The sequence below is a fragment of the Ctenocephalides felis genome, unplaced genomic scaffold (genome assembly GCF_003426905.1).
Source record: "Ctenocephalides felis isolate EL2017-DRISC unplaced genomic scaffold, ASM342690v1 CF-g0.4_SCAFFOLD_01492, whole genome shotgun sequence".
NCBI lineage: Eukaryota > Metazoa > Arthropoda > Insecta > Siphonaptera > Pulicidae > Ctenocephalides > Ctenocephalides felis.
In genome coordinates this window covers 48,042,260-48,070,191 of record NW_020537646.1, presented here as the reverse complement: position 1 = coordinate 48,070,191, position 27,932 = coordinate 48,042,260, and the positions used below count along the sequence as shown (strand labels likewise).

Below are 27,932 nucleotides of genomic sequence, written 5' to 3'. Positions count from 1 at the left end.
TTTTATACACTTGATGTTAGAAATGTACAGAATAAATATTTCATAATAATAAATATATCCTAATATTTCTTTTTTTCTGAAGAATTGGCAGCTATTTCTGATATTGAAATATGTGAACCATATTTTCAGGTCAATACATGAAATAAAAGCACAAGATCTTATATTATATTTATTATTTTGATACATTTCAGCATATGATCCTAAGTCATCTTCAGTGGAAATTACAACTTTAATTAAGTAGTAACGAATGCACAGCTAAACAAGTTTTTGCACATTTAAATATCATACAAATATAGCTTGACTATGAAAAAGCAAGTTATGAGTACACATGCTTCGATTACTGGTCATCCGAGAAGAATCTTGATGAGAGAGGATCATAAGTCGAATCAAATGGAAATGATAAAAATACTATAAAATCTTCAATTTTTCATGTATCGTCCCCGAAGAATTTGGTCCATATTATATATAAGTTATAAGAAAATTGAAGACTAGAAAATTGAGCATCTTTTGGCTAATTTGAATCAATCCATCTTAAATTCTGACAATGACAAAATTATACCCAAATCATTTGGACGAAATAAAGGGTTTGCTCTATATTGAATGGGTTCGGGGAGATGAGGCATCCTTGTTTCACACCAATTCGGACGGAGATTTCGTCGGTTGTTCCTTGTTCGAAGCGTACTCTTGTGTATGATTCCCCGTGGGGGAAATCTGCAAATTAGGGCGACGGAGTCAGCGTGAAGACCTATCCATTCCAATGCGTGGAATATTGCGTTGTGCGGGGTGGCGACGAATGCGTTTCTCAGGTCGAGCTACGCTATTGTGGTTTGTTTACGCTTTCTTCTTTAGGATGAGAATGGTGCTGGCCTCGTCCCAGCTTCTCGGCAAATGTTGCAGCTTGCAGACTGCATTAAAGACTGCTGCACAGATGTGTCCTCCTCGATGGTACCGTTTCGGTTTTTGCTCCGCTGCAGGCGCTGCCATTCTTTCTCCGGAGTGAGCTCGGCTCAGTGAGGGAATGGTTGCTTTCAACTATCCTTTATTCCTTTCATCATGAAAACAAGTGCATGATCTGCAAAAAAAACTTTTTCTGTCATTCGTTAGTTCTACAAAACCAACAGTGTGATCCTTTTTCTGATCATATGACAATTCTGAAGATAGTGATATGTAATCGAACAACAGTATTCAGTATTTGCTACTCTCATACTTTTTATGAGAAATAGCAGAATCTAATTCATTTAATAGACAGTCAAAGCAACTTTCTCATGGCAAAATATATATTTCTCCAGAAAAATAAAGCCTTTGAAGACTTTTTATACATACTTAAAGCACAATTACGTTCTTGCCTGTGAATTTTGTTCCTTTCGGCTTTGGAATATGCTCTCTTAATTGAGCTTTTTCAAAATTTCCAGCCATAATATTTAATGTTTCAGGAATATATAAAAACTTTTCAGAATTTGTTATACTATGTTGCAATTTATTCCTTAAATTATTGCATTGTTGGTTAACTCTTCTCACCTTCTTGAATAAAATTTTTGATGTGTCAAATCAATATGAGTTCTAATTACTGATTTATACATAGCTAAGCAAGAGCTTGGATGCGCATCCCAGCTAGTTCCAGTTAATCTAACAGTTATATTGTTCCCTGTTTTGCATTTTTTAACCATATTTTTGACATGAGCTTGGAAGGTCATTTTTTTATCAAATGTTATGCCTAGGATTTTCAAATTCTCAAACATCTTATTTTTGAGATCTCCCAGGTTTATTACTTGAGGAAGTTGTAATTTTCTGTGTCTAGTAAACAAGAGATGCATTTGGATTTGGTTAACGAAAGATTTAAATTGTTGGACTTTATCCATTTTGTAATTGTAAAGGTCGATTTCTTCATTTTATGGATGCATTGTTCAATTGTGTTACATGAGATATATAAGAATAGATCGTCAGCATATTGCAGTTTGTTAATATCATTTTGAGTTTCAGTAGAAAAGTCCGACATACAAATGTTGAATCATAAGGGACTTAATATGGATCCTTGAGGTAAACCTGTTCGTGAAGTTCTTGGGCCTATGAGCTTGTTTTTGTTTTTAATATGTAATAACCTATTGGTTAATAACAAAATTATTATTTTAATAATATTAAAGGGAATATCCAACTTGTTGAGTTTTTTATTAAAATATTATAATCTACATTGTCATATGCTTTATGTATATCAGATGCCACTAAAAGGAAGTATCTATTCTTTGAATTAGAAATATGTATATCATTAGACAAAATGCTTAAGAGATCGCACGTGCCTTGACCTCTTCTTAAACCTATTTGATTTCATTGAGGAATGTTTTGTTTTCTATATACCAATCTAATCTCATTTTGATGACTCCTTCAAAAGTTTTATTCAGACATGATAATAGGGATATAGGACGATATGATTCTATAATCATAGGATATTTTTTCGACTTTAAGATAGAGAATTATTAAAATTCTCTTCCAATCGTCTGGAATCTAACAAGCGGTTAAAATGGAATTAAACACCTCTATGATTAGATTTTTCAATTTTATAGGACTATTTTTTATCATTATGTATGAAGTATTATCCAATCCAGGCGCACTTTTTTTATTCTATTTAATGTCATTTCTAATACATCTAATTTGAGATCGTTAATTTGATTTCATCAGGAACTGGGTCAGGAAACTAAGTTATTCAACAAAATTATTCAACATATCTTCAAAGAATGTAATATTGTTGTGAAAATTTAGAAAATGTCAAAGCGTCAGAATATATTCTGGCTATATATATTTCCAAAGATGTTCATCCATCGACGGCAGAATTAACAAGGGCTTACTACTAAGCATTTACATACCAAATGAAAGAATTTCCGCGCTGAAAAGGGTGGGAACAATACGACCGCATAGTTACTCTATGTTACGCAATCATAACGCGCGAACATTCAAAATGCCGCTAACATAAGTTTTTATGAATGGTATATTTGTTGCTTCATGCAAAAATTTGGTACTAGTATAATGTTTTGTTATTGGGTTTCATCCATATAGATCTTATTATAGTTAGATACAAGTTTCTTATATTATCTGCATTGAGGCAGCTGCTGTATTTTATTAATGGGCATAGCACATACAAAATCTTTTTGGCTTCGTTGACTTTAATTTTTATGTGTTCGTTGAAATTAAATTTACTGTCCAATGTCATTTCCAAGTATTTAACATCTCACTATTTACTCAAATTACACTTGAACTTTAAGGGTTAGTAATTGGTTTGAGAATTGGATTAGTCTTGTCTCTGTATTTTAATTTTCTCTTTTTCGGAATATTTTAATATTTTATCCTGTTGGTTTTCGAATCGCATGATTATTGAGTTTACGGACTACCCGAAGCGAAGTTTGCTATATCATCAGCAAACACTTAATAGTTTGTTGCTTTTCATTATTGGTATATCAGAGACAAAGATAGAATATAACATCGGACACAGTATACTGCCTTGAGTGAGGTACCTCTGCAGAGATATGTCTATTGGAAGATTTATTGTTATATACATAATATTCTATCCTGAATATTCAGATATTGTTCGCAGATAAGGCAGATGTCGATCTTATATTCAAAGATACCTTGGCGCAGTAGATTTTGCGCCAAAGCGTATCTATTCAGGTTGCTCTGTAAAAAGCGCCTCATATCTGCTTTCTCGTGACTTTGGCAAGTGCCTTACGGAATGCCTTACAGGTCACGGAGTAGTCCTTCACATTTAATGCATTGGATATTCAAAAGCCAGGCATCTAAAACAGCGGGGCACTTTCACAACTTTGCATATTATTTCCATTAAAATTGCGTGTAGGTGAGTTTGTTGGAATTTTGAAATTTCATGATGATTCATTGTTGCTTTAATAAGAATTCCTGTTTCTCCGCGTGTAGTGTTGTGGATGCTTTATTTGATAAAATTTATATAAAACCAATTTGACAAAAAACCAATTAATTTAAGATTTTTGCCAGGATACATCGATATATAAACCAATATTTAAATTTTGTAGTGCCAGCCAATCTTTTATCATTTTACGTATTTTTTGTATCACTTGAATTAGTATTCTATATCAAGTCAATATATCTGAACTATACGTAGTTTTGATTTGAGAACTTCGTTATAATCATTTTCAACATTTTTATCTTTAAATTAGTAACTCTCGAGTATTTTTCATTGTGTAAAATATTTCTTGCTTCGTGAAATACAATGTTGAGAGTTTCTATTAATTCGTATATACTTTTGTGTCTTATCAGTACAGGACATTCCGGGCTGTTAGCAGTATGATCTCCCCCACATGGGGGGAATGAATTTTCCTTCCTGTCTCTCAAGTTTTCCTTTGTCAAAGTTTTTGCATGCGTTTCTGAAGCTAAATATCTTATCGCTTTTTTTATCTTGTATAATTTTATTGAAATGTTAGCTAGTACTAGGTTGTGATCCGGAGATATTGCTGTGATTGTATATTTCTTTTGATTGGATATTGGGTCTTTGGTGGATAACGTATAGGTGTATTGCTATGTAGAAATGTAATATTGTGAATATTATTTACAAAGTATTTATAAGTTATTTATTAAGTAAATTTTGCTAGAGCTCTTTCTGAGTGTTATTGTTTCGGCAGAACCAGGCTGAGTGTTTGAACCAATTTCATGATCATTGATAAATCTTTCAGATCTAATGTTTCTGTAGGATATGCATAGATAGCCACCAAGGTAATTTATTTCATTCCATGGCTTGCATACTAGAGGTATATTTATTGCAGTGTGAGAAATATTGGATTTTACGAGCATAGCTGTGCCTCCACTTACAGATGTCGTGCGTGTCTTATACCATTCATAGCCAGGAATATAGTAGTTAGCTGTATCCAGCATCCACGTTAGAAAAGCAACGCTGATTTCATAGCCATATAAAAATTGGAGTTGTTGCTCTTTTCTAATTAGACATCTGCAGTTTCTTGTCATTAAGTTCACAATTGTTTCATTATTCATTATTTGAAGCTGGCGCTGTAAAACTCGACTGCGAGCATCATAATTTCGGTTATGCCTTTGGCTGCTAAGAATTTAGGTAAGAACACTTTGAACATTATTCAAAATTTTAGATATGTCGAAGCCCTTTGATCAGTTTGAGAAACATTTCTGTGTTATTGTCGTTATTATCAATATTATGAGCCATTTCAGCGGGAGATATAGTGACTGCTTCACTGTACTTCTTCTGAAGAGGTGCTAAAGTAGGTGCTGGTATTAATATCGGTTTGAGTTTGTGTTTTCTCTTTTCTTTAAATAGTTCAGTAGTGTGGGACAGTTTTTATTGATTGCCGGGTGAGGTCCGTTGCAGTTGCAGCATGTTGGATTGGGGGTATCATTTTCCTTGCAGAGGCCAATTTGTTGAGACTCCGTCCACTTCATACAATGCCTTGGTAGATAAATCTTAGGTGAGTGCCCAAAAGTTTGACAATGGTAGCACTCGAGGACATAGTTAGTAGTTTTCAATTTTCAATGGAAGATTTGATGCCCAAACTGACCGTGGTAAAATATTAGAGGCCTATGAAAAGCGGTTTCACTAAAAAAAATTAATTAAAGTTTGCATTTTTCAGATTGCTTCAATACACTAGTCACTGTAATTTGCGGAAGTTTTGTCTTTCTAACAACGTTTTAAGATGTTGTTGCGTTGGTGTTGCCAAAGGCTCTCTTCTTTGCTCTTCCTTCGAAGCTATTTTCCCGTACCCTTTTCTTGATTATTGCATTGGCAATTTCCATTAGTTTTTCGGATTCCGTATCCATGTCTCAATCTGTGTTCGATATGGCTGCAAATCTATTTGATAACTCTAGTTTAGATGGGTCGTCGGTGCTATTATTTGAATTTAGCAGTTGCCGAAATTCGTTGCTTGTGTACGCTCTCTTGTTAAATTGGTGCTTTCTTGGGCAAACCATTTTTTGACACTGTTTCAACAGGTCGATTGAAACTCATCGCACAATTTAGTTTTATTTATAAGAAGTTAAACATATGGCTGGGCTGAAGGCAATGTCTTCCTCTAAAGAGGGAAACCATATATGGGATTAATCATGCGTAGTGTTACTTGAGATTTAATTATTTAAAACATGGCTGGACCGTAGGCACTGTGAAAGACAAAAAACCACATATTTCTTTTGTTTTAGAATTTAATGTTCACACTTCAGCGTTCATCGATCTCACTCACCGAGCGAACCCTGATCTATTCCATGTTCAACGCTAATTAACTATTCAGCCTAACGTGTAACATATTATATAAGTTTTAATCACTTTCAATTTCGAAAAACTACGTGCACTACTTACCTACACAAACAGGTAAAGTTAAGAGTATTCAAGGCAATTAAAAAGTTAGGAAAAGCTAAATTATTATATACTATATGATTTAAGATATCAAATTGATTTCGAATATTTGAATCAATTGTCTGAAAAATATCACGAAAAGCATCTAACTTTATTGAGTTTATATCTCTTCTGTTGCCGTCCTTTAAAATAACTTCTAAATCCTTGCAATGTTTTCTTTTAAAATCGATTCTTAATTGTTGTAACTATATATTTATTTTATAAACGTTTAAAACACTATTTTACTTTGATGATAATTTAATTTGATCAGAAAAATACGAACACGTAAACTTGCGAGATCAAACAATTTTTTTTTTGACGTATAAACGAAAGATGATTGTGATTACTTAGATAACCTTTGTTAGGAGGACGCCATAGTACTCCCCCTAAAATAAAAAATTGACGGCTATCTGTCAAAAGAAAAGTTAATTTTACGTCATATGTTTTTGGGGTCTTCTTCGTTGGTTCAGTTGCTGATGGTCTGTGATGTGAATTCGAATCTGATTCACAATCAGTTTCTCCATCAACAATTCCGGGACCAAACTCTGCTCAATGCATATCTGTTCAGCTGATAGTCTTGTAGGCATTTCGATAGTGTTGATCCTAGATAATGTTTCTGCCATATTCCTCACCTTTCACATACACGATTTCAGTAGAGAACTGCGATATGTATTCTAATTGTCGACGCTGCCTGTCTGACGCCTTTTCAAGTCTCTGCTGAAACGCATATGTGATTGACTTGTGGTCTGTCTTGATTACAAAGTGTCTTCCTTCTAGCAGATATTCAAAATACTTTATGGCAGCATAGATGGCTAGTAGCTCGCGATCATAAGTTTAATACCGCTGTTCAGTAGATATGAGCTTTCTGGTGTAGAAAGCGATAGGCCGAAACCGGTTTCAGCACTGTATTATAGATTAAAACTTTGTTATGTAGTGAAAGTTTTGACTTTCTACCTGAAAGCCAATTTAACTGTTGCATTTTTACTTTTATTTGCTGTACTTTATTATTTATGTGGAATCTCCAGGTAAGCTTAGAATTTAAGTGCAGTCCAGGTACTTAATAACGTTGTTTTCAGGAATTTCGTCGCTGCCAAGCGTTACTTTTGGACAGCTTTGTTCGGCAGATGGTGTTTCTCTGTGTGGGAGAATCATTAGTATAAATAAGGTAAAGAAACGGCCCCAAAACACTGCCCTGGGTGGACTTCTGCTTCCGTTATTTTCGCCTCAGTTATTGTATCGCCAACCTTAACTTGAAATTTTTTTCGAGTATGGTAGAACTCGAAAAACATCTTGTATGTTGGCAATGAATTTCCGATATTGTAGAGAAGGCTTTCATGCCAAACTTTATCAAATGCTTGGCTCACGTCTAAGAAAGCAGCAGCAGATGATAAATAAAAACAATTTTAAACCTCAATATGACTTATTGATACCAAAAACTTAGAAGAAATACAAAAAGTCAAATATTCTGGCTGGATAAGTGCGCCAGTGTGTAGGTGTTTCTGTGAAAATAGTTGTAAAATTCTGTTGTTGAATTAATTTATTTAATTCTTTGCCATTGGGATTCACTAATCACTAATCGATATCCCCAATTTATATGCTTGCCTATGAAGTATCCTCCAACTACAAGTCTATTACGCACAGTTTCGAAAAATTCTTGAAATAATTATCTTTCAAATTATGCATCGGTTAACAATATATGGCTATTCAATGTCATATGCATAGATAATAAGTATAAATAGCTGGCAAACATGGCTGCTTTGATATTACATCAACTATAATTCTTTCAGCATTCAATAGATGTCGCCACCAACCGCAGCGCGTAAATTTACCATTAGGTTCAGTTCTAGATAAGATTTATTTGAATATATAATAAAGAAAAGATAATTAATTCGACTAAATCAAATGAGAACAAAATATACGCCAACAAAATATATTTTCAACAAAATCACAAATATGTTGTCAATGATATATGATGAGAAAAAATTAAACATTTTTTTATTCAAAAATATATATTTCAATATATAAAATTAAATTGGTACTTGAAAAAAAAAGATCATGGGAAATTCGACATTTTATTTAATATTTAAAACTTATTATATAAGGTTGCTAGGAAAATAATAGTGCGGGCAGTTCGTGCAACTTTTCTTAAGGCAAAATGCCACTTACAACTAGTTTAATTTGCATATTAAGCCTCGTCTTTTAATAAAAACCAGGCTATTGTTGCAATTGTTTTGTTAAAAATGAAATATTAGGGTATTATGGAATAAAATAAATTAGAAAGTGTACGAAAAATATAACCTGAAAAATGGTAACTATGTAGTAAATTATATTTAATTTAAATAATATTGTATTTTTTGTTTTCCTTTGGTAGAGTTTTGCATGGCAATCCATCACATAAAAACATAACACGTCTTCCAGAAAATCAAGAAAATGGTTTGCGATTGACACTATTTGAGCTTTCACTTACGGATACTCTCGAAAATTAAATATTTTAGTTGTATTACATAATTTATTTGTTTATGAGTTTCTTGCTGAACAAAAATTAATCTTAAAGATCTGCGCATCATTTCAAGTACAAAAAACTATTCAAATTAAGTATTGTATTGTTGATGTAAAGTGTCGGTAGTTTTCTTAAATTATGTTTTTTTTATATTAAATGTGTGGCGTCTTTGAATAAAATGTATAGGATTTGGATAGAAATTGAAATTGCTGAATGCTAGCAAAACTATTGAGAAATAACATGAGAAAAATAAGATTATGGTGGTATTATATTATATTATATTTATTTTATTTCAGCCTAATGGCCTAGAAATACATCATTATACCAATAATACTTTAAACCTACTTTATATACAAAAAATAAAAATAAACAGAAAAGTCTAATCCTAGTGGTTTCTAATAACTATAACGTTCTGGACTGGTTGCCCAAGTAACTCTTTTTCCTTTGCTTTCTTCATGCGGTTGATTGTTTTAACCAGCCCAGACTTTCCTTATCATTTTTGCCATAGAGAACGTCTTCTATAGAACTGTTTGTTCTCTCTAACATCGCGCATCTTTCCTTCCAATGCTCAACCGTGTCCTCCTCCTTCCCGCACAACTCACACCTTCGTTCTTCAGGGTTCAGCCAGTGTTTGTTGTTTTTCTCCATGGTGCCACATCTATACCGCGCAATTACCTTCTGATCGCATCCATTGCTCCAGCCTCTTAGATACTGCGGAAGTCCACTTGTCATTATTTTTCTATACTTTCTATTGTATCTAGATCTTTTCAGTTTGTTCCAGTTCTCTTGACTTTGTACCTCGCTTCCTCTCTCCCGCAGTACCTCTCCAACATTCGCTCCGGTTTCACTCAGCTGGACTATGCCCTCCTGGCCAAATCCACATTTATTTATGTATCTTATCCTTTCATCCAACCTCTCTTTATCCCCTTTACCTCTTCTTCTTTCGCTAATACACTCCTTCACTATGGCATTTACTCCTGTCTTTAACTGTTTTTCTTCATAATTAATCGCTCTCTTTGCTAATCTCAGATGTAATTTGTCTCGTTTTACCTCTTCATAGAGTACATAATCCGGAGTACAGGACTCCAGACCAAGTATCCATTTCAGGTATTTTTTCTGTACTCTTTCTAGTTCTGCGATCTCCCTCCAACTCCAAATCTCTGCGCCGTAAGCCAACACTCCGACTACCAAACTGTCAAACATCTTAATTCTCCTGCTGAAGTTATTGTGGAATAACTTCTCGCCGAGGCTCCACGTACTTCTCATTGCTGTGTTTGCTTTTTTTGCCAGATTTTTGATATGCTCTTTCATTTTGCCACTTTTTGTAAAGTGGTACCCCAGATAAGTAAACTCTTTGACTTCCTCTATACTGACCCCTTTTCATAGCCAGTTTGTACTCTTTTTTCTCCCTCCCCCTTTTTTAAAAAGCATTACCTTTGACTTTTCCTCATTCAATACCAATTTCCTTTTCTCCAGGTACCGCTCTAGCCGCTTCATTGTTTCCTGCATGTCTTTTTCGCTTGTTGCCAAAATTGCCAGATCGTCCGCATAAGCTAGGCTCCAAAATTTCTCTTTTCCAACTACCACGCCTCCCGTTTGCCCTTTTCTCAGCACCTCCTCCAAATCCGCTATTAAGATCGTAAACAGTGTTGGACTTAACGGGCATCCTTGACGGACTCCTTCTCTTGTCCAAAACACCTCACTTGTTTTGTTTCCTACTTTTACTTTGTTTCTTGTCTCACTATATATTTCTTTTGTTCTTTCTATCAAGCTCTTTTTGGTGGATTAGATTAGATTTTGGTGGATTAGACTAGATTATGGTGGTAATAGTGTTATAAATAAAATAATATGATAATAATGAAAAATTATTACGTTGGTGAAAAAAATATAATGTGCTATTGACTTTAAGTAAAAACGGTGTTATTAATTATATTACAGCAGTTATAAAAATTTATAGATATAATTATCTTAGTTTATCAGCAATAGATCGTGAAAGAAGGTTAATACTAATAACGACTGATAGTAGCATGATATCAAATTGCGTTTTTATTGCCTCCAGATGAAGAACAAATAAGTATTATTGGAAGTGAAACAATTTAAATGTTTAGTCATATTATTTCAATGTGAAGAAAGTCTCAATTTGATACAAATCAAATTATGCATAGTTTTGCTTCTACATGAAATAACATGAGTCTAAAACATGTCATGAAAGAAGTCAAACTTTGCCCAGACAAATTTGTGCATAATACGAGGAGTTCGTGAATAATACACGATATTTTCTGTACAATTTGCAACAATATATGTATATAAAAATTATGATTCAAATATAAAATGAGATGGGATCAGAACATTAACGGCTTGGGATTTTTAAAATTTTGAACTATTCGTTTAGAAGACAGATTCAGATGCGATAATGCCCAAAGAAAATGGATTTTTAATGACTATTGTGGTTGTACCAATACTAATAATTTGATTGATACGCCAGACCGACGAGTGACTTGGAACATCTGTGTAAGAAATTTTGCGAAGCTTTTTACAATCTAGTCATTTTACAATTTAGACATTCAAATTTATCTTACTGATTGTGCAAATAGTTTTCGACCAAATAGAAAGAGCATGGGCATTAAAGATTATTGATTTTCACATACATTAACACGACGTGTTAAAAAAGTGGTAGTCTTAGTTTAGTCGTCGGAATTTTAACACATTCAATGGATTTTGAGGTATTTTATATCGGTGACGAAGAGAGACAAGACATCAAAGACAAACGAAGATGTTTTAATACTTGCAGAAATAACTTAGTCGTGAATATTGATTTGCTAAATTATGATGACAATGCAACAAAGGAACCTTCATCTGATTTACCTGATCTCTTGGACAATTTATTTCCAATCTTCGACAAATTATTTATTTGTTTAGCATATATCACTAAATTTGTGAAGTCATATGACGGAAATGGAGACATGAGATGCAGCATGGATATTATAAAAATAAAAAGTGAAGCTGAATAAAATCGATCTCGTACTCACTCCACGATATTTAAAACCGATATTAACAATTTGTATTGACAATTGCAAATATTGAGAAAATTTTGGAGGATAATTAATTACTATTTACTTATGCAATAAAATACATTTAACTATTTTTTAATATTCAACAGGCAACACATGAAATGCGTCAAAATGTAATAGTATTGCCTTGTTTTTGATATTTCTAATTGGAAAACAACATACACTCAAATACATATCAGCAATACATACAAATTAGTATTTAAATCTCAATGTGGTAATTTGAATGTAAAATTATATAAATTATATAAATCAAAATATAATTACAATCATTATATATACTAGTATAATAATGACTAATATATGATTTCCATACCTTGACAATAATTTTAACCAATTATCAAAAAGCCTATTCAAAAAACACAATATTCATTGAAGAGATATTAATTATTGGTTCTCTTCTTCATATGTAAAAACAAAAACTTTTTAAGATTTATTGATTTTATTTTAAATTGTAACTTACATTATTGGGTGTTGATATTTTTAATCTGTACTTGTTGGCGGTTCAAACATAACTAACCCCCGCTCAATAATAATCTGTTTTTACCTGATTCAATCCTTATTGTCGGATAAGGGTCGATTTATAAAAGTTTTATATAATATAGATGGTACCAACATACAAGATAAAATACATAATAGTTCTTAACACCTCCCTTGCAAGAATAAAGCCGTCCTCGGCGTATTATACAAAGAAAAATTAATTGTACAACTTTAGAATACAAAATACTTATTAAAAAAAAATTATTAAATAATTTATGAAATTTAAACTTAGCATTACTATTTACACTTATTATATGATTATTATTATTGATGCACTTATCCTATGATTACTTAATTTATTTTATTTTCTGACTGTTTGATAAAGATTGCGAAAATCAGGGGTCTTCTAATCATTTTCTGTGAATTTTTTCCGATAATTAATATTATCGGATTTTAAAATTTTAAAAGGCCCTTTCCATAATGGTGGAAGCTTTTTACATCTCCGCATAATTTGTGTTTCGTCTTTAGAAGAACAAAGTCATCAACTTCGAAAGTTTGTGGATTTATATTTTGATCATAATGTGATAATTTGTTCCTTACTATGTATTAAATTTTCACGAGCAAGTTTGTTAGCATATAGCAATCTGGATTTCAATTCATGAACAGAAGAGTCGTAATTATATTGATAATTGCTGATTTTGTTAAAGACAAAGGTATCTCTATTTTTCTACCAAATAACAATTCAAAAGGCGTGTAGTTGGTTGCGCCATGAATAGTGGTGTTATGAATAAAAACGGCATACTTAATGCATCTATCCCAATCGGTTTAAGTTTTATTAATATATGCCATAGAGCCATTCGACTCTTGTCTATATGGGAAGTTTTAATTTTTTTTATTTTTAATAATTTGCAAACATCTTTAAATAAGTTGCTGGTGAACGTAGTTCCCTGATCGGACAATATTTCTTTCGGAAACCGAAAGAAATATTAAATTATATTAAGACCGAACTTTAAAACAATTTCTGATACCACTGCGTCTGCAACCGTTGCGCTCTCTTGGTTAGGTATGGGTATTGCGCCTGCAAATTTAGTGAGATCGCAAATGTATGTTAAGAGGTATTTATTTTCCGACTTAGAATATGGATACGGACCACAAATGTCAATGCAAATTTAAAAAAAAAGGTTCTCTAGCGGTAGTTACTAAAGGTTGTTTAGTTAATCTAGATATTTTATTTTTTTTGCATTTGTTGACATACTCTTATATTTGTTTCCGCATTTTCGGCCACCTATAGATATTTCTAATTCTATTAAATGTTTTTTTATGTTCTAAATGTCCTCCCGTTAGTTGAGATTTATGAAATTGTTCTAAAATTTTATTTATTTCCTCTGTGGTTAAATCGTCAATTAATTTATCATGGTAAATTTTAACTTGTATATCAGTGTTTTTCAAAATATAGCGTATCAACGTTCCAAAATTTTCTAAGGAAATGTGACAAAAACTTTTGAATTGAATAGAAGAAGGAATAGCAATTAATTTGATATTTTGTTGAATTAAATATGTTCTTAAGTTATATAAGCAGTGGAAAAAGTCTTCGAGTGAAGGCTGAGAGTTCATATTATTTACAATTGAATAAAAAACAGATTTTTGACCAAAATTTATGGTGATATATTGATGCTTTTTATATTTATCGAGATATTCATTAAAGTTCGTATGCTGAAAGAAATCTAAGTAATTGTTTAATTTTTCATCGGATGGCTGATTTTTTACTACGAATAATAAAGCATTTTCTTTGTTTGCAATGGAAGTTAAAATTTTTTTGTTTGATTCTTGGATATTATTGTTAATTATAACTGAAGAACTAATGGTAGTTAAAGAATTTTCAAAGTTAATTTCTTGATCTACAGCTACGCGACATCTACATAAAAATGACATTTGAACTGCATTGTCAAGAATATCATTTTATTAGTAGTATCTAAAGCTAATTTTTGTAAATCGAAAAAAGATCTAGATAAACTATCGGAATTGGTGTTAGATTTTCCTGATTTATAAATTATTTCAAATTCGTATTTCTCTAATTTGAAGGGTTTGCCATATAAATAAGGTCTAAAATGATTTATACTCCAGACTATAATTAGCAATTATTTATCTAATGTGGAATAGTTTTTTTCGGCCGAATGTAAGATCCTGGACGCTTACGCGATAGGCAAAACTTTCCCGTCAACTTTTTGTGATAAGATTGCACCTAATGCAAAACCGCTGGCGTCGGTAGTTAAAGAAAACTCTCGTCAAAATCAGGATATTGTAATAAATGAGGATTCATTACCCTATTTTTTAATTCGTTAAAAGCCTCCTCGCACTTATCCGCCCAAACAAATTTTACGTCTGTTTTCAATAATTCTGTTAAAAGTAATGCGATTTGTGAGTAATTTTTAATAAATTTGCGATAGTAGCCAGATAAACCTAAAAATATTTTAATTTCTTTCTGGTTAGTAGGAGAAGTAAAATTTTTTACTGCGGCTATTTTTTTGTGATCGGGAGAAACTCCGTTAGAGCTAATATTATGTCAAATAGAGCACACATTATCTCTTTGGTATATATAGGTAAAACAAAGTATTTTGTCTTTTAATTATACATTCACTTGTTTCTACTTACCACTAAATTTCATATACACATATATCGCGCGGCATAAGATTTATTTTTGAGCATACAATATGCTGCACATTTTGTAGTAGGTGAAGTTCCAACTTTTATATCATTATATGTCTTAGAAACAAAAATCTTTTATCGATATTTTCTGGTTCTTTATACATTCCATTTTTTGTAATATTTTAATATTAGATTTATTTTCTTTTTATGTTGTTGTTTGTGCCATGCAAACTCTGGTGAAATATTTCATTTTTATTATCTGAACGCTTTATAAATACCACTTTTATTTCAATTTCATCTTTCACATGCTATAATTTCATAAATTTTGTAAGTTACATATATTGTAACGACAATTGGTATTATCGCCAAAGGGTTGCACAACCTTCAGTGCAAATGGACTCCCCCACCTACTTCTACTAGGGTTCCTGCAATATAAGATCCAAATCGAGGATTAAAAAGAGCATTAAGAAATGTAACATCCTCTGAGGAGGTCGGTCGGGTCCAGGCGCGAGTCGCTGGACCCGCTTTGTGTATAGTGGTGTGTGTGTGTGCCAGGAGAGGAGAACCCGTTCCAGCAAAGGTCAGATGTATTGTTTAAAAGCTATTGCCTCCGTATAGTATACTCCGTTAATCCGTTAACCTGTTATGTTAATCTGTCGTTAGTAATTAATAAAGTTTTATAAGTACGTTAGAGTTTAGGCACAGGTCATGACTGTACGCGTAGGTACGGTCATGTCCTCAGATCTGTAATAATAATTAGTTAAATTAAATAAGATAAAAGTACATTCTGTTTCATTCGCGTAGTTAGTTGGTTTAGTTTCCACAGGTAATTACAGGGTGTTCATAGAAGTCGGGTTAAGGAGTTGAGGTAACTCTTTTGTAAAGGGGATGCAACGCTAAGATGTATTATTTGGAAGTCGTTGCAATACCCCGAGAAGGGGGCTTCAACCTCAATCCGTCACAATATCAAGTTAAGTTTATCGAACAAAAAAATATTAGGGTTTCAATAAAAAGAACTTTCCCACGAAACTGTTGATCGGTATATATTTTAAATTCAAGCTAGTTATATTTATCTTAAACTCTATTTGAAGAGATTCAATGTAAGTTTCCTCTTTTTTTAATTTTTTCAATACATTGTGATTTTAAAACTATAATTAACATAATCTGAATTGGTTAAAGCAAATTTTAATTTATTTAAAAACAAAATATATATTTTTTACTGCCAAACTCCTTCCTAGTCATCCCTTTTCTTCTCATTTCGTTCAGAAAATCGTATAGTGATTTTTTTTCTCCAAATTATACCATACTGTGGCAGAAACAAACCATAGTAAGGCTCTTTGCTTTTCACTATTTTTTATTTTAATTTCAAAAATATTTTTAATGTCCATTTTTTCTAAGTCTATACCACAAGTTGTTTTGATTTTTTCCGTGGTCCATTTCCAAATTGTTGCAGCCATTCCACATTATTGTACTTCATGTTGAATTGAATCATTTTTTGGCAAAAATTGCATTTATTATCAGTTATCTTATGCCTTAATAAGGGGTCTTTTGTTGCATTTTTTTCATTTAATACAAGATATGTTTTGGATCGCCATACAGTAGTAGGAGTATATTCATTAGATATATTTTTCCAAATTATATTCCAATTCAGATCTGGGTATTTCCCTTCAATTGGATTTATAATTATAATTTTATTCAATTCAGAATAAATATGTTTTGTTGTGATATTTTTATCATTATATTTTATCATTAACTTTATAATTTCTCTTTATACTGTGGGAATTTGAATTATGTGATCTTGATTGTTCATTTTTAATATATATGGAGCAATTTACATGACGTCGTTGTTGATGCTTCGATAGTGGACTGTAATTTTTATTAATCGACGAAATGCGAAATCCGCTGATGATTGTTTTAGAAAATGAAACTTCTCTTATATTCACATTAAATTTATTCTATATACTATTTTGCAAAACACTTCCTTATTCCTTGCCTGTTTATGCTAGACTGAATATCATTTTAATTTCAGGTCCGACGGAATACATTTTATTGACATATTTTATAACCTGAAATTATATGAGCCGTCGAGCCTGGGCAGGATCGTCCCTGTTTACGGGATTAACAAATCTTTTCCTGACCGTTATATGTAATAATATTTTACAATGTTACAGCGACGGTCACACCAGATGTGATTAAAAATTCTCCGCCGCCTTAATTATTCACTTATAATTAAGATCAGTATGTATATAAGTATGTAATTTTACAATGGCATTATGTACTAATTAAAATTACAAAGTAATTGTGAAATTATGTGAATGTATTGATCACAACAGTTTATATAAAAAAGGATTATTGACAAATACCAATATGAATTTTATAGTAAAACATAATTCTTAATACTAATTTTAAAATAATTGTACTGTGTAAATAATGAAAGTACAGTAATATATTTATTTTATGAGAAAAAAAAATCTATTCTACATCTTCTACTGGTAAAGGGCACAATTTAACAATTGGCCTTATAAATATATCATTTTTTGTTTTTACTGTAGCTACTCTCACATTTTTATCTTTGCCGATTGCAGTGCCTATAACGCGACCCAGTAACCAGCTTAATGGAGGTAAATTATCTTCCTTTAAAAGAACTATGTCGTCTACTTTTAAATTTTTTGAGGAAGTTTTCCATTTGTAACGACTCTGAAGCTGACCGAGATACTCTATGGACCAACGTTTCCAAAATTTATCTTTTAATTGATTAAGTTGTTGCCAAAGTGATAATCTACTTAACGTTACGTCGATTAAGCTGGGTTCCGGAAATGCGGTAAGTGCTTCACCTATCAAGAAATGTCCGGGACTTAAAAACGTGGGTTCATTACTATCATCAAAAACACTTGTAATTGGCCTTGAATTAACTATTGCTTCTATTTGGGTTAAAACCGTAGAAAATTCTTCGTAAGTTAGACAAGTTTCTCCCACTACTCTTCGCAAATGATGCTTAATTAATTTTACCGCGCTTTCCCACAAACCACCAAAGTGTGGTGCGTGGGGTGGATTAAATTTCCACTCAATGCTCTCTACGGCAGCCGCGTTAATCACCTCGTTTCTACTATGCTCATTTTTAAACAAATTATACAGTTTATGTAACTCATGCCTAGCGCCTATGAAATTTGTACCATTGTCAGAAAAAATTTTACTGCATTTGCCTCTGCGCGAGATAAAACGTTTCAAAGCAGCTATAAATGCGTCGGTTGTCAAACTGGTAACTAGTTCCAGATGTATGGCTTTTGTACTAAAACAAATAAAAAGTGCTATGTAGCCCTTCATTTGCGGTGCTTTTCGTAGCCGACTTGTACGCAAATTGATTGGGCCTGCATAGTCTACTCCGGTATTTAAAAAAGGACGAGCTATGGTTACTCGTTCAATTGGTAGATTTCCCATTATCTGCTGAGAACTAGTAGAATTAAAACGAAAGCAGCGCACACAATTTTTGATTATACGTTTTATTGCGATTCTACCTTTGATTGGCTAAAACTGCAGTCTAACATTAGCTAGAACGGTCTGTGGACCGGCATGCAAAAGACGGACATGTTCTCGTTTTAAAATTATATTTGTTAAAGGATTATCGGCTGGTAATAACAATGGAAACTTTTGTTCATATTCTATGTTTGCCATTTGTATTCGACCCCCAACGTGTAATAGACCCTTCTCATCTAAAAATGGATTTAAACCTAAAATCTGTTTATCTATTTTTGTACTAGCAGACCCGCTGTTCAAATATTTGAGAATGTTTTCAAAATTTTGTTTTTGAACGATTTTAACAATATGGTGTAATGATTCTTGTAATTCGGTTACTGTCAGCGGTCCGACAGTCTTATTCTTGCAGTTTTTAATAAACCTAATACAATAAGCCATTACGCGTTGGAGTTTATTAAAACAAGAAAATCGTAGGAACATGTCGTCCATCCTCTGTGAACAAGTATTTATTTTTCTTTGAACTGTTTGTTCGGGAACTTCAAAATTGATATTAAAAATTGACGGCCAGGAGTCAGTTTCAAATTTAAGCCATGCTGGACCATACCACCACAAGTCCATGTTTATTAACTTATGACCGTAAATACCGCGCGAAATGAAATTGGCCGGATTGTCCGTTGTCGGTACAAGCTCCGTAAGCTTTCATGGAGGCATCACAAAAACCATGAATTTTAATCCGATCAATTTTGTCTAATTCAAATAACGGACGCGGAATGATTATATTTTGCATGTGTATTATATTATTTTCAAAATCGAGCCAACGGTTCATAATAGTGCTATCAGCAACTTCATCCCAATCGGTTTTTAGCTGCCATATATCTTGCATTATTAATTTAGCTAAAACTACACAAGGCGAAATAAGGCCGAGAGGGTCTAAAATTTTGGCAATAGATGATAAAATGGCGCGCTTTGTTATTTGTGATGATGGAATTGAAGCATTTGAAGAGATTTGAAATACATCTTTCTTGGGGTCCCACAATAAACCCAAAGCCTTAATTATATTTTTATTATCGATTAAATTGAAAGCATTCGTTTCGCGATTTTGTCAAGGAACGGAATCAATAATGCTACTGTTGTTTGCAGCCCATTTATGCAATTGAAAATTGCCACGATTAAAAAGTTGTATTAGTTCCTCCTTTAACTTTATTGCCTCTTCTAATGAATTTGCACCCGAAATAATATCATCCACGTAGCAATCGTGTTGGACAGCGCGTGAAGCTGAAGGAAAGCTCTCTCCCTCATCTAATACGAGTTGATTCAGCCAACGAAAAGCCAAATATGGCGCACAAGCAGTTCCATAAGTAACTGTAGATAAATTAAAACATTTAATTTTGTCATGAATATTTTCACGCCATAAAATTCGTTGCAAATTTTGATGTTCTTCATTGACGCGAATTTGTCGAAACATTTTTACAATATCCGCGGTCATTACATAAATATACGATCTAAAGCGCAGTAAGATAGTAAAAATATCCTGTTGTAATTTTTGTCCTGTATAAAGAACGTCATTCAGAGAAATGCCTGTTGATGTTTTCGCAGACGCGTCAAAGACAACTCGGATTTTGTCACACCTATTTTTAAAAACCGCGTGGTGGGGCAGGTAATATGCAAACGAATTTTGTGAGGTATTTTGTTCAAAATTAGGAGCTTCATAAGCATGCCCTAATTTAATATATTCATTAATAAAATCGCAATATTGTCGTTTCAAATTCTCATTTTTGTTAAGGCGAGTTTCTAAATGTAAAAATCTACGCTTTGCTTGTTGCAATGATTTGCCTATAGCTGTTGAAGCATTTGGTTTTAATGGTAATGCTACGGTGTATCGACCATTTATATTTATAGTTACGATATTTACAAAATTCTCTTCGCATAACCTATCGTCTAAGTTTGGAATTTCCTCGTGATTAATCTCTTCTATCTCCCAAAATCTCGAAACTGCTTTATTTAATGTAAGATTATTTACAATAAACGTTCTTTTATAATTTGACAAGTTTTCATTGTTTGGGTAGGCTAATCCACAAACAAACCACCCAAACACTGAATTTTGTAAAACCGGCAAATTATGTCCTAAAGATATGCTTTCACCTCTTAAGATTTCAAAGAATGAACCGACCCCGATTAACATATCAATATCGCCAGGTATATAAAACTGGGGGTCCGAGAGAGTAACATCTACAGGTAAATTTAGCTGGGACGGATTTATGTAATTCGAAGGTACTTTGTTTGTATTTTTTTCTAATATGACGAACGATAACTGTTTTGAAAAACTAGAAGACTCGTTTGAAATCGATACGCGTGCAATTGAATCGCCATTTATATTGATGCCATTAACTCCAGTCAGCTGTACGGAACTTGGAACGGTGTTTATACCTAGAGAATCCACTAACCTTTGGGTAATAATATTTATTTCTGAACCCGTTTCTAGAATGCACCGTACACGAATTTTTTCCCCCGAAATATGTTTGACAAATAAGCAAATAGTCAGTAATAGAGCGCACGTGTTATTTAAATTAGCATTCAAAACTTGTGATGCAGGTAATACCGCAGTAGACGGCCCGGGAGATTGCGGGTTATTTGCTTTAGTTTGCAGACTCTGTTCTAAATGTAATAAAGAATTATGAGGTTTATGACACATTTTACATTTATATTTTGATTTACATGATCGGATTGTATGTCTGTCACCTAAATATTTCAAACACATTTTATTTTCGCGAATGAAAACTAACCTTTCTGAAACTGGTTTTTCAATAAATTTGTTACATGTAGAAAGATGATGTGCATTTGTACAGAGCTTGCAAACTATCGTTTGAATATTTGAAACCGAAATCAAAGCTTTTCGTTTGATTTGAGTTTTGTCCGGGTCTATGTCTAACTTACGAGAAAGCTCCAACGCCAAACAACTATTTTCCAAAAACCTAAAAAGTTCCGATACAGTCGGCAATTCCTTTTGTGATCGAAAGGTATTAAATTTTATTTTGGTATCTGTATCTAATTTATTCAATAATAAAAAGGCCATTAAAAGGTCTCAATTTTCAACTTTTATGCACAGCGCTTTGAGAGAATTTAGATTTTGCTGTGCAATATTCAAAAAAGATTTTAAAATTTCGTATGTACCTTTCGAACACGTTGGAATATCCATAATTTTTTGTAAATGTGAATAGACAATTATACACGTGTTTTCAAATTTTGCAGATAACAAAGCCCATGCTTCAGAGTAATTATTGTCAGTGAGGGCTATATTATTAATTATAGCGGCAGCTTCTCCCGACACATGACATTTCAAATAGTACAGTTTTTCGACATCCGATAAATAATATTATTGTGGATTGTGGATGTAAATAAATCTCTAAAACTAATCCACTTATTATATTTACCATCAAAAGTTGGAATTTGAATATTCGGTAATTTTATGGCTAAATTGACACAATTTTTACTATTATTTTGTGTATTATTTGAATTGTCTATGTGATGCGTGAATTCAATGGTTAGCTTTAGGTAAATATTATCTATTAAAACATCTTCATCCTGTTCGTCAAGCGAGTCGTGGATGGCTGCCCTAACCTTTTCGTACTCCGCGAATCTATTGTCAAACATGCTTTTAATACCTTTTATCATTTCTGAAGAATGTTGATCCCAATTATCATTATTTAACCTTTCAAGATAAGATTTGAAGCTTTGTTGCCTTCTTAAAAATTTTTTAAGTTCTGCCATTTTAATTGTTTTTAGAACTCAAGATAATTTAATTTTTTGATAGGGAAGCGCAAACCGTTACAAAATTTTACGTATAACAGGCGTTATGCAATATCAGCGATTATATCAGAATTTAAATCTATAATCAATTGATTATTTAACAATTCTAATTTAATAATATTAGAATTGGAGTCTAGCACATCAGTAACATAAGTTGTGGTGTAAATAAATTAACAAATATATAAACCAATAATTAGTAATGTTTATAATAACTGATATAATATTTCATAACAATTAATAACCTAAGGATTTACGAAATTGGCCCAAAATCTTAGAGCAAGATCCAATTTCAATCAATAATATGTCCAGATTTATATAATGAAATAAAATTATGGCTTATCTGGTGTAGTGTTGATTTGACGGAAAACGTGGCGGTATCTTCGAGTGGATCCAAAATACTCGATGGTGCTGAAGAGATCACTGTTACTCGGATGGTGCTTCACGTTCCTGGTGAATGCCTCAAAATAGTAGGCTGGTCGCTTCCGGCGTCGCTATCGTATCAGTATAGGATTACGGCGGTGCCTCGAATCAGTAATGGATTCGAGCAAATGCAGCAAAAGCGACCCTTAATTTCACCGTAAATTACACGTCTTTACAACAACGATAACTTTGGCAATGCCTCACTGCACACAACAATTTTAATATTATTAGGTGTATTTGTAAGATAAGTTTTGAATACTTTTACAGTTTCACTTTCACAATCACTTTTAATTTAAACTCAGTTATTTAGAGACATTTATTAGTCAGTACTAATAAGCTTTTGTCTTGATAACTGGTCTGTCCAAAGCTTGAATGCGTGGCTCAAAACGTTGATTAAAATCAACTTTAAAAATCTGGTTCGAAGATGACCAAATGGAGCGATTTACATGACGTCGTTGTTGATGCTTCGATAGTGGACTGTAATTTTTATTAATCGATGAAATGCGAAATCCCCACGATGATTGTTTTAGAAAATGAAACTTTTCTTATATTCACATTAAATTTATTCTATATACTATTTTACAAAATACCTCCTTATTCTTTGCCTGTTTATGCTAGACTGAATATTCATTTTAATTTCAGGCCCGACGGAATACATTTTATTGACATATTTTATAACCTAATTATATAAGCCGTCGAGCCTGGGCAGGATCGTCCCTGTTTACGGGATTTTTTTTTTTTTTTTTTTTATTTTTATTGGCTTCCTCTTATTATACAATTAGCCATATAACATACATTTTAACTTAAATATTTTCTATATAATTTTAAATATACATATTTATATTTTAATTTTTGATCTAACTAAAAATTCATATATTACTCTATAGCTATTCTTATTACAAATTAATAGATCTAAGTTAAACGGTTTGATAATATCTAAATTTCTATATATATAATTTAACATTCTTTTTCTGTTTTCTTCATATTTTTTACATTCCAGAATTATATGTTCCAGAGTACCTTCTTCCTCTCCACATTTACATATATCTGAATTTATCACTTTTATTCTATGCAAGTGTTTCGCATAGCTTCCGTGTTTGGTTCTTATCCTACTGATGGTGACAATAAAACTTCTTTCTTCATTTTTAAACTCTTCAAACCATGGTTTAAACGATAAACAGTCATTATATAATTTGTAATGCCTTCCTTTTCTTTGCGATGTTTCTCTCCATACTTCTTTCCATCTCTCCTCTGATTTAATTTTAATTTTCTTAATTATGTCACCATATAAGCATTTATTATATTCTTGTCCGCTTACACTTGCTATTTTTGCCAGTTCATCAGCCTTTTCGTTTCCTTCCACACCTATATGACCTTGTACCCATCCAATATTTATGTTATTTCCAATCCCTGTAATTATCTCTATATCATTCAATATTTCAAAATATATTTTTTCTTCAAATTCTATTGTATTCATGAACTTCTCTAATTTATTTACACAACTTAAACTATCTGTTAAAATCATAGTTTTTTCATACTTATTCATTTTAGCTATTCTAACAGCTTCACGAATAGCTATTAGTTCTGCCGAATAAATAGAAATAAACTCCGGGAGTTTATAACATATGGTATTTTTTCCTTTTCAATCCATATTGCACATCCAACTCTATGTGAAACATTATTTCTCGACCCATCCGTATATAAAATTATACTATTAGGTCCATCGTGTTCTATCCACTTTTTATACTCTTTTTTGACTACAATCGTTCTTTTATTATAATACAGTTTTTCATAATATGGATGAACTCCATGGACTACGTTAAATTTCCTATAATCCTTTAAAAATTGAAAACTGCTTAGAATGTCTGGTACTTTTTTGTTTATCCAATATGTGCTCCTGTCTATACATCTCCATATTTCCATCAGTTTGTAATTCAACACAGATTCATTATTTATTATGTTTTTCAAAATATATTTATCACATAAGAGCTTTCGTCTTATTTCTAATGGCATTTCTCCACTTTCCAATAATAATACATTTGTTGGCGTTGACTTCATTGCTCCTATACATATTCTAAGACATCGATATTGAATCTTGTCTAAATCTTGAATTTTTCTACTGTTACTAAATATCCAAGAGCCATAATCTAATTTTGGTCGAATTAATACTCTATATAGGTTTAATGCTGAACTTGGATGTAAACCATTCCAAGTTTTATTTAACATTCTTAATATATTTATACTTTTTTCTGTCTTTTTTTTAATACTTTCTATATGTGTCTTGAATGCCAACTTTTGATCTAGATAAATTCCTAAAAATTTATTTATTTCTTGAACTTTTATATTATAATTTTTTGTTTGAATGCTTGTTGGGAAATTTCTTTTATTATGTCTAGTGAATATACCAATCGTACTTTTTTCTTCTGATAATGTTAAACCATTTTTGCTCAACCATAAATTGTATAAATCAATATTGTTTGTCATAATCTCCAAAGCATCTTTTAATGTTTTCCTTTCTACATAAATCACAACATCATCAGCATATTGTAAGATCTTTGTTCCAGGTACCCAAATTTTTTCTAAGTCATAAGCATATAAAGCATATAATAAAGGACTCAGTATACCCCCTTGCGGAAGTCCTTTGTATAAGTATCTTTCATATTTTCTATCATTCATCTCTATAACTATTTTTCTTTGAAAAACATTATAAATTATACTTCGTACAAAAATTAATGGCAAACCTAACTTTAATAATTTATCCATTAAAATATTAGGTATTACATTGTCATAAGCTCCCTTTATATCACTAAATAGTGCTACAACATATGTATTTTTAGAAAATGCCAAATATATGTCACTAATAAATATACTTAAATTATCCATTGTACTATGTTTTCTTCTGAAACCAAATTGAGTTCTTGGGAATATTTTATTATGTTCCAACCACCATTCTAGCCTCCTCTTTATCAATCTATCTTTTATCTTGGCTATGCACGAGCTTAAAGTTATTGGTCTATAGGCATCTATTTCATTTCTATTTATATTTGGTTTTCTTAATAAAATCACTTTATTAATATGCCAGTCATCAATTAATTCAGGCCTCTTCCAATATTTATTAATTATCTTTAGTAATATTTGTTTACCTTTCTCTGGAAGGTTTCTTAACATTGAATATTGAATATTATTTAATCCAGGCGCTGTATCCGTTCTTTTATGCCAGGTTTTTTCTAGTTCCCATTTTGTAAACGGTTTACTTAATAAATCATTTTCCATTTCCGCATACCCATTTAAATCTTCATCAATATTGTAACTAACTCCTGGTGGTGCTATTTTGTCTACTAGAACATCTAATACATCATCACTACATTTTGATACATTTCCCGATTCACCCATATTTAGCATAGATCTTACCATTTTGAAAACTTTCCTAGCGGGCGTTTTAGGTTTTATATTATTTATATAATTATTCCAGCTTTCTCTTTTTTTCAATTTGAAAATTCTTCTTACTTTTGCCTTGAATCTATTACATTCCATAAAGTTTTCCCAGTTTGCATTATTTCTGTATTTTGCTTCTATTTCTCTTCGTTTTTTAATTAAATCCAAGCACTCATTATCAAACCACATTGGTCTTCTGGTTTTATTTCTCACCTTATTAATTTGTATACTGCTGTTAGCTGCACTATCAATCCAATCTAATAATTCACTATAACTAACTTCTGTTGTAGAATTATCTATCTTTTCGCATTTTTCTTCTATAACGGATTTATATTTATCCCAGTCTGCTCGTTTACAATTCCATTTTCTTACTGATGTATTTATATATTTGTCATTTTTCACATTAAGTTCAACATGGATTGGAAAATGATCAGATCCCAGTGACTCCTTTTGCACTTCCCACTTTATCTTATTTATTATTTCTGATGAACATAAAGTTATATCAACCACCGTTTTTGTATTTTTGAATACCAGAGTCGGACTTCCATTGTTCACTAAATATAAATTGTTTTCTTCAATTGATTCCAATAGTTCATTACCATATCTATCACTATATGAGCAACCCCACGCATAATGGTGAACATTAAAATCTCCCATAATGATACAAGGTTTTGGGATTTTACAGAATAATCTATTCCATTGCTCTTTTGAAATATTCGTTTTGGGAACAACATACAATGATATCAAATAAATTTTTTCCTTATTAACGTTAACTTCTGCTGCACACATTTGACAATTATTATCTTCGACTGATTCAAAATTTATTTCATATTCCCTACTATCTATATTTTTATTTATAAATAATGCCGACCCTCCTTTATTATCGTTCCTATCTTTTCTTATACAATTAAAATTTTTTAGATTATACTGCCTATTCTTATTGAACCAGGTTTCTGATAATGCTATTATATCTAATTGTTTATTATATAACCACTCTTCTAAACTTTCTTTATTTGCATAAAACGATCTAATATTCCATTGCATTATTCTCATAATTTAATCCTTATATATATAAAAATTAATAACAATAATTAATTAATTAATTTAACATTACTTAACCAAATAAACAAATAAATACAATAGAACCTTAACTATCTTCTTATTATTTCTTTTTCAATATATATTTTATATATATACACACACACATATATATATACATACACACATACATAATTTTTAAATTTAAATTTAAATTTATACCTACATACTCACACATTAATCTTTGCTAAATAAATAATTAATCAATTCCTTCAGAATAAACCATTTCTAATGATTTTTTTCACTACCTTTACCTAAACTTTCTAAAACTAATTCTAATTTTGTTTTTATCAAATTCATATTTATCTTCTTTATTTACATCTATCCCATATCTCTGATCCTCTAGTTTTTTAATTATATTCATAATATCACTTCTCAATTGTATCCTCCGTGCAGTTGATATTTCTCTAATCTCATTTCTTTTATTCCTTCTGTTTGAGTTAGTACTATCATTTCTTTCTACTAAATCTACCCCTGACCGATGTTCAAAATTTCTGTTGTAAAAATTTCTCATATTATTCCTATTATATGGCTTATTTATTCTCATTAACACTTCTTTGTCATAATATTCTTCTTTTTCCTTCCAATTTGATAGTATTTGATACCTATTACTACTTGATGTACTTGAATTCCGTGC

The 27,932-nt window shown here is 31.7% G+C and overlaps 3 protein-coding genes across 3 annotated transcripts; all 3 read right to left on the bottom strand.

The window, feature by feature from the left end:
• Positions 1–17,533: 17,533 nt before the first annotated feature.
• On the bottom strand, positions 17,534–18,499 carry LOC113371339. The gene has a single exon (XM_026611968.1). It carries the CDS (start codon positions 18,497–18,499, stop codon positions 17,534–17,536), a length of 966 nt encoding a protein of 321 aa, XP_026467753.1.
• A 1,138-nt stretch (positions 18,500–19,637) lies between these two features.
• On the bottom strand, positions 19,638–21,227 carry LOC113371338. The gene has a single exon (XM_026611967.1). It carries the CDS (start codon positions 21,225–21,227, stop codon positions 19,638–19,640), a length of 1,590 nt encoding a protein of 529 aa, XP_026467752.1.
• A 2,639-nt stretch (positions 21,228–23,866) lies between these two features.
• On the bottom strand, positions 23,867–26,854 carry LOC113371337. The gene is made up of 5 exons (XM_026611966.1): positions 26,382–26,854; positions 25,509–26,189; positions 25,168–25,454; positions 24,081–24,346; positions 23,867–24,013 (listed from the first exon to the last, which is right to left on the bottom strand). The coding sequence occupies exons 1-5, from the start codon at positions 26,852–26,854 to the stop codon at positions 23,867–23,869; spliced, it is 1,854 nt and encodes a 617-aa protein (XP_026467751.1).
• Positions 26,855–27,932: the final 1,078 nt, after the last annotated feature.